At 56.8% G+C, this 10,125-nt stretch overlaps 1 protein-coding gene across 1 annotated transcript in view; it reads right to left on the bottom strand.

Annotated features, from left to right (window-relative positions):
* The window catches only part of SMYD5 (SMYD family member 5), a 48,410-nt gene continuing 38,285 nt past the window's right edge, over positions 1 to 10,125 (bottom strand). Inside the window, exons 4-13 of the mRNA XM_069745076.1 lie at positions 9,765 to 9,886; positions 9,487 to 9,556; positions 6,654 to 6,758; positions 6,023 to 6,085; positions 4,091 to 4,161; positions 2,861 to 2,967; positions 2,724 to 2,780; positions 2,553 to 2,647; positions 591 to 661; positions 1 to 406 (exon numbers count right to left, since the gene is read on the bottom strand). Coding sequence (XP_069601177.1) covers positions 283 to 406; positions 591 to 661; positions 2,553 to 2,647; positions 2,724 to 2,780; positions 2,861 to 2,967; positions 4,091 to 4,161; positions 6,023 to 6,085; positions 6,654 to 6,758; positions 9,487 to 9,556; positions 9,765 to 9,886 — 885 coding nt within the window. The 3' untranslated portion in view covers positions 1 to 282. The remainder of the gene's footprint in view (positions 407 to 590; positions 662 to 2,552; positions 2,648 to 2,723; positions 2,781 to 2,860; positions 2,968 to 4,090; positions 4,162 to 6,022; positions 6,086 to 6,653; positions 6,759 to 9,486; positions 9,557 to 9,764; positions 9,887 to 10,125) is intronic.

The raw sequence follows: 10,125 nt of genomic DNA, 5'->3' as shown, positions 1-10,125 counted from the left end.
TTGCCGGAGAGCTGTATATAAATAATTTACTATTTTATCGCCAATCCTATAAAACGATTATCACAAGGGACCGATATGAATGAGTTTCCGTATTTCTCCAGGTACGGGGTCCATGCAGCGCCCGTCGCCCCCTTGTCCGCGGAGGTCAGGGCTGTACCACCAGGGTCTGTACGGGGGAAGGGAAGAGTTTATGTATAAAAGTGGTCAGATGTGAACGGCGGCAACAGGCAAAGCCAATTCAAGTGCTGGATTGTGGGGTCCGGCGGTGGGAGGCGGCTGCCATCACACGTCCGTCATCTCATCCTCCAGCTCCGCGTCGTCCTCTTCCTCCTCCTCCGAGGTCACGTCTGGCTCCTCACACTGCGACAGGCACTTCGGGCAGGAGCAGACAAAAAGGTAATTCTCCCTGAAAGCAGAGGAGGCGCCATAAGAACTCGGGAGGGGTGTAAATCCTCCGCACTGGACTACAATGCCCAGCATGCCCTCACTGATGGATGAGCTCTGCAGCTCCACAGCATGATGGGAAATGGAAAAATCTTATACAGAGGGTCTCCGAATATATCTGATGGGAGTCACTGAGATTCTCGTACCTGAGGATCTTGTGTCGGGTATGTCGGCTCCGCTCCCTCTGACAACAATCCAGGTAACTGATACAGATCTCCTGAGAAAGACGAGAAGGACAACGTAACCAGCAGAATAGTGAGTGCAGCTCTGGAGTATAATACAGGATGTATCTCAGGATCAGTAATGTAATGTATGTACACAGTGACTGCACCAGCAGAATAGTGAGTGCAGCTCTGGGGTATAATACAGGATGTAACTCAGGATCAGTAATGTAATGTATGTACATAGTGACTGCACCAGCAGAATAGTGAGTGCAGCTCTGGGGTATAATACAGGATGTAACTCAGGATCAGTAATGTAATGTATGTACACAGAGACTGCACCAGCAGAATAGTGAGTGCAGCTCTGGAGTATAATACAGGATGTAACTCAGGATCAGTAATGTAATGTATGTACACAGTGACTGCACCAGCAGAATAGTGAGTGCAGCTCTGGAGTATAATACAGGAGGTAACTCAGGATCAGTAATGTAATGTATGTACACAGAGACTGCACCAGCAGAATAGTGAGTGCAGCTCTGGGGTATAATACAGGATGTAACTCAGGATCAGTAATGTAATGTATGTACACAGTGACTGCACCAGCAGAATATTGAGTGCAGCTCTGGGGTATAATACAGGATGTAACTCAGGGTCAGTAATGTAATGTATGTACACAGTGACTGCACCAGCAGAATAGTGAGTGCAGCTCTGGAGTATAATACAGGATGTAACTCAGGATCAGTAATGTATGTACACAGTGACTGCACCAGCAGAATAGTGAGTGCAGCTCTGGAGTATAATACAGGATGTAACTCAGGATCAGTAATGTATGTATGTACACAGTGACTGCACCAGCAGAATAGTGAGTGCAGCTCTGGAGTATAATACAGGATGTAACTCAGGATCAGTAATGTAATGTATGTACACAGTGACTGCACCAGCAGAATAGTGAGTGCAGCTCTGGAGTATAATACAGGATAAAACTCAGGATCAGTAATGTATGTACACAGTGACTGCACCAGCAGAATAGTGAGTGCAGCTCTGGAGTATAATACAGGATGTATCTCAGGATCAGTAATGTAATGTATGTACACAGTGACTGCACCAGCAGAATAGTGAGTGCAGCTCTGGAGTATAATACAGGATGTAACTCGGGATCAGTAATGTAATGTATGTACATAGTGACTGCACCAGCAGAATAGTGAGTGCAGCTCTGGAGTATAATACAGGATGTAACTCAGGATCAGTAATGTAATGTATGTACACAGTGACTGCACCAGCAGAATAGTGAGTGCAGCTCTGGGGTATAATACAGGATAAAACTCAGGATCAGTAATGTAATGTATGTACACAGTGACTGCACCAGCAGAATAGTGAGTGCAGCTCTGGGGTATAATATAGGATAAAACTCAGGATCAGTAATGTAATGTATGTACACAGTGACTGCACCAGCAGAATAGTGAGTGCAGCTCTGGGGTATAATATAGGATGTAACTCAGGATCAGTAATGTAACGTATGTACACAGTGACTGCACCAGCAGAATACTGAGTGCAGCTCTGGAGTATAATACAGGAGGTAACTCAGGATCAGTAATGTAATGTATGTACACAGTGACTGCACCAGCAGAATAGTGAGTGCAGCTCTGGGGTATAATACAGGATGTAACTCAGGATCAGTAGTGTAATGTATGTACACAGTGACTGCACCAGCAGAATAGTGAGTGCAGCTCTGGGGTACAATACAGGATGTAACTCAGGATCAGTAATGTAATGTATGTACACAGTGACTGCACCAGCAGAATAGTGAGCGCAGCTCTGGAGTATAATACAGGATGTAACTCAGGATCAGTAATGTAATGTATGTACACAGTGACTGCACCAGCAGAATAGGGAGTGCAGCTCTGGAGTATTGTGTGTCTTGTCACTAAGGGACATATCTGCACTCACCTCTCCCGGCTCGATGTCCTCCAGAGCGATCAGATGGAGCAGATAGTTGTTGTCGGGGAATGAAGCCTCGGCGTTGGGGACACAGCTGTGATTACCTGTCAGGGATATTACTGGTTATCAGGGGTCCGGTGAGTAATCACTGGGGGTGTATTTGTGTTAGCGAGGACTCACAGCAGCTCTGGAGCAGGTACAGGCCGGAGCCCTCACAGTTCAGGAACTCTCCGGTCTCTGCAGAGGAAAGAAGAGACAGATGGGACCCTCTGTCCCATACAGGCGGCCATTACAATCCCCCATCCCCCGCTACGCACCTTTCTCTATGTCCTTGTACAGCTGGTCTATCAGGGCGTCCAGCCGCTGCCTCTCATCTGCCGGCAGCTCCAGGGCGTCACAAGCATGAACCCACTGACTCAGCGAGCTGCAACAGAAAGACGGGGCTGGCAATGTAATGATGGCACGGCAGGTACCGGCCGCCTATATCCCCCGATGCCCATCTCTCTTGCTCTTACCAGGCACCCATCCCCACTGACCGTTGGCGCCCATCTCCCTGCCCGCTCCCCGGCTGTCACTAGTCCCCCATCTTCCCTGCCCGCTCCCTGGCTCTCATCAGTCCCCCATCTTCCCTGCCCACTCCCTGGCTCTCACTAGTCCCCCATCTTCCCTGCCCGCTCCCTGGCTCTCATCAGTCCCCCATCTTCCCTGCCCGCTCCCTGGCTCTCACTAGTCCCCCATCTTCCCTGCCCGCTCCCTGGCTCTCATCGGTCCCCCATCTCCCCTGCCCGCTCCCCGGCTCTCACCAGTCCCCCATCTTCCCTGCCCACTCCCTGGCTCTCACTAGTCCCCCATCTTCCCTGCCCGCTCCCTGGCTCTCACCAGTCCCCCATCTCCCCTGCCCGCTCCTCGGCTCTCACCAGTCCCCCATCTCCCCTGCTCGCTCCCCGGCTCTCACCAGTCCCCCATCTTCCCTGCCCGCTCCCCGACTCTCACCAGTCCCCCATCTTCCCTGCCCGCTCCCTGGCTCTCACTAGTCCCCCATCTCCCCGGCCCGCTCCTTGGCTCTCACCAGTCCCCCATCTTCCCTGCCCGCTCCCCGGCTCTCACTAGTCCCCCCATCTTTCCTGCCTGCTCCTCGGCTCTCACCAGTCCCCATCTTCCCTGTCCGCTCCCCGGCTCTCACCAGTCCCCCATCTTTCCTGCCTGCTCCTCGGCTCTCACCAGTCCCCATCTTCCCTGTCCGCTCCCCGGCTCTCACCAGTCCCCCATCTTCCCTGCTCGCTCCCCGGCTCTCACCAGTCCCCATCTTCCCTGTCCGCTCCCCGGCTTTCACCAGTCCCCCATCTTTCCTGCCTGCTCCTCGGCTCTCACCAGTCCCCATCTTCCCTGTCCGCTCCCCGGCTCTCACCAGTCCCCCATCTTCCCTGCTCGCTCCCCGGCTCTCACCAGTCCCCTATCTTCCCTGCTCGCTCCCCAGCTCCCACCAGTCCTTCATCTCCCTCGCTCTCACCCGGCGCCCATCTCCCCTGCCTGCTCCCACCACTCACCTGGTGCCAATCCCTTGCCCATTGGTTCCAACAAGAGCAAACAGTGATCGGAAGCCTTCCGGGGTGAACCACTGTGGAGACAGCACAGCAGCGTGTGAGGAGTTAACCCCTTGTTCGTTATGATTGCGCCGACCCCACATTTATACTGGTTCACCATTTGTGCACAAAAAAAATAATTTTTTTTTGTCCCCGTATTCTGGCACCCAAAACCAGGTTTGTTATTCTCAGGACAAGTTCACCTTTCACCATTTTTGGTACTTGGGTTTTTTTTTTTTACCCTTTTTAATTCACTTTCTGGTAGGAAGCATCAACAAAGAAAATGTATAAACCATTTCAGATTCTTTTCTTTTATGGATTTTGCCGTGCGATCCACCAACGATAACCGTGTGGTAATAGGATTATGATGATTCATGATTTTTACATTTTTTTAAATTACTTTCGCACAAGAAAAGCTATGTTTTGGTGGCCGTATTCTGACCCCTTCTCCTGAGCACTGAACCCTTTTTTGGGGGGTGGGGGGAGGGTGGCTATTTTATATTTAAACCTTTTTCTTTTTTACAACAGGGATTTGTCATTTTTTTCTTACTTACTGGTCTGACAAGGAGACTTGCACCTGAACTCATGCAAAGCTAGGGACAGCAAACACTAGAGAAGACAAATGATTCAGACGGATGTAGGGAAGCTGGAACAATGGGCAGCTACTAACAGAATGGTGTTTAACAGGGAGAAATGTAAGATTATACATCTGAGCAAGAAAAACAAAAATTGCATCTACAGAATGGGAGGAATAGGGATAAGCAACAGCACATGTGAAAAAGACTTTGGTATACTAATAGATCACAGACTGAACAGGAGTCAACAGTGTGATGCAGCAGCCAAAAGGGCAAATGCAATTCTGGGATGTATAAACAGAAGCATAGTGTCTAGATCACGTGACGTCATTATTGTCCCCTACTCCTCTCTGGTCTGACCTCATCTGGAATACTGGGTCCAGTTTTGGGCACCACATTATAAAAAAGACCTCAGCAAACTGGAGGAAGTTCAGAGAAGAGCGACCAGAATAGTGACCAGTCTGCAATCCATAAATATCCAAACAAAAAAAAAGGTGTTAAACCGCACCCTTAATCGTCCAAGACTTTCAAGACCAAGAGGCGCACGTCAAAACCAGGAAATCCATCCCAGAGTCTGTTCCATATCCAGATAAATCAAAAAACAGCGCCTCAAACCGTAGTGAAGATTAAATCTTACATTTTATTCTGCCTCCTGTGGCGACGTTTCCATCCAGAGCTTGAAAAAGGTGTTTTTTGATTTATCTGGATACGGTCTGCAAACCATGTCCTATGAGGAACGGTTACAGGATCTGGGAATGTTTAGCTGCAAAAAAGACTGATAGGAGATTTAATGCAGTGCGCTGCATTATTCCACTGTCTGTGATTGGCATAGGGATATCAGACAGGTAACCTTCCTGCTTCCATAGAAACCTCTGGCACCCAAGATGCCGCTGTGGAGGTGCCGATAAAGGAAGCAATCCCCTTTGTCAGATTCCGCACATGCTGCGGTCACCAATGTCAGCGGCATCTGAGAGGTTTAGGTGCTGACATCGGCACCATGTCCCGTCTCCGCCCTGGCAGCAGCCCCCCGGTGCCTGCTCACTGACGTAACTGTGCGTCCGACTGCGGGCAATCATCTGGGATCTTGCTGCACAGTTACGTCGTTGTTGTAGGATTAATGGCGCCCCCTGCTGGCTCAGCCTGTGTACATAACACAACAAGCTACAGGATTGTGATTGCAGCTCCGGAGACATCTGCAGTACATGATGTGACAGCAGCATTACGAGCGCCGCACTGGAGGAATTTGGTGCACAAGTGAGGTGTAAACCAGACCAAACCTGGAGACGTTCCCTCCTGTATCCGCACGGCGGAGGCGTCTTACCCGGCTGACTCGCTCCTCGTATGAAGCCTCCAGGAAGAGACGGCGCAGCTGATCCAGTTGTCCCTGCAGCAGGGAGAGAGAGAGAATGGCATGAGTGATGGGAGGGCCCGCGGGCATCAGCGACGGGAGGGCCCGGGGGCATCAGCGACGGGAGGGCCCGGGGGCATCAGCGACGGGAGGGCCCGCGGGCATCAGCGACGGGAGGGCCCGCGGGCATCAGCGACGGGAGGGCCCGCGGGCATCAGCGACGGGAGGGCCCGCGGGCATCAGTGAGAGAGGAACTCACTGCTGCATTGTCGGAGATGTTTTTCCTGCAATGTGAACAGCAGCACCACTGCCATACACAGCAAAGACCAAGGTCTCCCACAATGCAGGGCAGCAGCGCAGGAGGGCAGCAGCGCAGGAGGGCAGCAGCGCAGGAGGGCAGCAGCGCAGGAGGGCAGCAGCGCAGGAGGGCAGCAGCGCAGGAGGGCAGCAGCGCAGGAGGGCAGCCGCGCAGGAGGGCAGCCGCGCAGGAGGGCAGCCGCGCAGGAGGGCAGCCGCGCAGGAGGGCAGCCGCGCAGGAGGGCAAGCAGATGCAGCTCTTGAGGTGACTGGAGGATAAGACCCCGGCTGTCGGGGCCTCGCTTACCTTGAACTTGTCTCCCAGCAGCTTGTGGACGATCTCCTCCTCCTCGTTGGCCGTCTTATTGCAGAACTGAGAGAAGAGCTGCGGCCACCAGTCCCGGTCTTTGGCCTGCGGACAGCAGAAGAGGGAACGTAATCACCGTAATGTCCGCACCGGACGTCCTGCGACCCCTCATTCCTCCCATATCACCCAGAACGTCCACAGCAGCCCAGACAGTGATGGTCAGAGACATTTCTCGGGATGTGCGGCGTCCACCTCAGAGCCAGGAGCACATGGTAGACATCATGCCAAACCCACCAGAGGCAGATGATACGGGGTCCACAGGGGCACCCCCCTCCCTCTATAGAGCCCAGACAGGCTGCACCCCCTCCCTCTATAGACCCCAGACAGGCAGGGCTCCGGGCCTGAACCCCCCTACCGGTATAGACCCCAGACAGGCAGGGCTCCGGGCCTGAACCCCCCTCCCAGTATAGACCCCAGACAGGCAGGGCTCCGGGCCTGCACCCCCCTCCCTCTATAGACCCCAGACTGGCAGGACTCCGGGCCTGCACCCCCCTCCCGGTATAGACCCCAGACAGGCAGGGCTCCGGGCCTGAACCCCCCTCCCAGTATAGACCCCAGACAGGCAGGGCTCCGGGCCTGCACCCCCCTCCCTCTATAGACCCCAGACTGGCAGGACTCCGGGCCTGCACCCCCCTCCCGGTATAGACCCCAGACAGGCAGGGCTCCGGGCCTGCACCCCCCTCCCGGTATAGACCCCAGACAGGCAGGGCTCCGGGCCTGCACCCCCTCCCGGTATAGACCCCAGACAGGCAGGGCTCCGGGCCTGAACCCCCCTCCCAGTATAGACCCCAGACAGGCAGGGCTCCGGGCCTGCACCCCCCTCCCTCTATAGACCCCAGACTGGCAGGACTCCGGGCCTGCACCCCCCTCCCGGTATAGACCCCAGACAGGCAGGGCTCCGGGCCTGCACCCCCCTCCCGGTATAGACCCCAGACAGGCAGGGCTCCGGGCCTGCACCCCCCTCCCTCTATAGACCCCAGACTGGCAGGACTCCGGGCCTGCACCCCCCTCCCGGTATAGACCCCAGACAGGCAGGGCTCCGGGCCTGCACCCCCCTCCCGGTATAGACCCCAGACAGGCAGGGCTCCGGGCCTGCACCCCCTCCCGGTATAGACCCCAGACAGGCAGGGCTCCGGGCCTGAACCCCCCTCCCGGTATAGACCCCAGACAGGCAGGGCTCCGGGCCTGCACCCCCCTCCCTCTATAGACCCCAGACAGGCAGGGCTCCGGGCCTGCACCCCCCTCCCTCTATAGACCCCAGACTGGCAGGGCTCCGGGCCTGCACCCCCCTCCCTCTATAGACCCCAGACTGGCAGGACTCCGGGCCTGCACCCCCCTCCCTCTATAGACCCCAGACTGGCAGGACTCCGGGCCTGCACCCCCCTCCCGGTATAGACCCCAGACAGGCAGGGCTCCGGGCCTGCACCCCCCTCCCGGTATAGACCCCAGACAGGCAGGGCTCCGGGCCTGCACTCCCCTCCCGGTATAGACCCCAGACAGGCAGGGCTCCGGGCCTGCAACCCCTCCCAGTATAGACCCCAGACAGGCAGGGCTCCGGGCCTGCACCCCCCTCCCTCTATAGACCCCAGACTGGCAGGGCTCCGGGCCTGCACCCCCCTCCCTCTATAGACCCCAGACTGGCAGGACTCCGGGCCTGCACCCCCCTCCCTCTATAGACCCCAGACTGGCAGGACTCCGGGCCTGCACCCCCCTCCCGGTATAGACCCCAGACAGGCAGGGCTCCGGGCCTGCACCCCCCTCCCGGTATAGACCCCAGACAGGCAGGGCTCCGGGCCTGCACCCCCCTCCCGGTATAGACCCCAGACAGGCAGGGCTCCGGGCCTGCAACCCCTCCCAGTATAGACCCCAGACAGGCAGGACTCCGGGCCTGCACCCCCCTCCCTCTATAGACCCCAGACAGGCAGGGCTCCGGGCCTGAACCCCCTCCCAGTATAGACCCCAGACAGGCAGGGCTCCGGGCCTGAACCCCCTCCCGGTATAGACCCCAGACAGGCAGGGCTCCGGGCCTGCACCCCCCTCCCAGTATAGACCCCAGACAGGCAGGGCTCCGGGCCTGCACCCCCTCCCGGTATAGACCCCAGACAGGCAGGTCTCCGGGCCTGAACCCCCCTCCCGGTATAGACCCCAGACAGGCAGGGCTCCGGGCCTGAACCCCCTCCTCTATAGACCCCAGACAGGCAGGGCTCCGGGCCTGCACCCCCCTCCCGGTATAGACCCCAGACAAGCAGGGCTCCGGGCCTGCACCCCCCTCCTCTATAGACCCCAGACTGGCAGGGCTCCGGGCCTGCACCCCCTCCCGGTATAGACCCCAGACAGGCAGGGCTCCGGGCCTGCACCCCCTCCCGGTATAGACCCCAGACTGGCAGGGCTCCGGGCCTGCACCCCCTCCCGGTATAGACCCCAGACAGGCAGGGCTCCGGGCCTGAACCCCCTCCTCTATAGACCCCAGACTGGCAGGGCTCCGGGCCTGCACCCCCCTCCCTCTATAGACCCCAGACAGGCAGGGCTCCGGGCCTGCACCCCCTCCCGGTATAGACCCCAGACAAGCAGGGCTCCGGGCCTGCACCCCCCTCCCTCTATAGACCCCAGACTGGCAGGACTCCGGGCCTGCACCCCCCTCCCTCTATAGACCCCAGACTGGCAGGGCTCCGGGCCTGAACCCCCTCCTCTATAGACCCCAGACAGGCAGGGCTCCGGGCCTGCACCCCCCTCCTCTATAGACCCCAGACAGGCAGGGACGGAGCCCACCCACCTGCTTCACAGAGGCGGCCATCCTGGCCATGAGCATGATGCTGGCCGTCTCCGGGGGGTAATGGATGTTCCTGGATGGGGGTTACATGAGGGGAGACATTAGTGCAGCGTCCGGTACTACAACCCCTCACGGCTTTATACATCACTTTTCTGCAGTCCGTCTCCCCAGCTGTAAAGACACTACAACTCCCATCAGAGCGGCTGTGAGAGGATGCTGAGGGTTACACATCACAGGGGAGAGCGCCCCCTCCAGGTGTCCTGCTCACAGGCGGCTCTTACCTCCAGGCTTCCTCCAGTTTATTGAGCGGATGTTGGGGGTTATCCCGGGAGGAGCCCAGACACAGGACCTGGTGGTATTGTTCTCTGGCGGCCCGGAGACAGTCAGCGCTGCAGTACGACACCTGCAGGGAGACAGAGGAGCAGACGTCACAGCTCCCACCGCAGCGGCGGGGACCACCCCGACACATGACATGGCGTCCAGACCATGCTTTACACTACAGCTCAGCTCCATCATTATACGATACTCGGGCTCACAGGCTCAGGATACTATGGTCTATTCCTGATACTTTACACTACAGCTCAGCTCCATCATTATACGATACTCGGGTTCACAGGCTCAGGATACTATGGTCTATTCCTG

The sequence above is a fragment of the Ranitomeya imitator genome, chromosome 1 (genome assembly GCF_032444005.1).
Source record: "Ranitomeya imitator isolate aRanImi1 chromosome 1, aRanImi1.pri, whole genome shotgun sequence".
Classification (NCBI taxonomy): Eukaryota; Metazoa; Chordata; class Amphibia; order Anura; family Dendrobatidae; genus Ranitomeya; species Ranitomeya imitator.
This window is presented reverse-complemented; position numbering and strand designations above follow the sequence as displayed.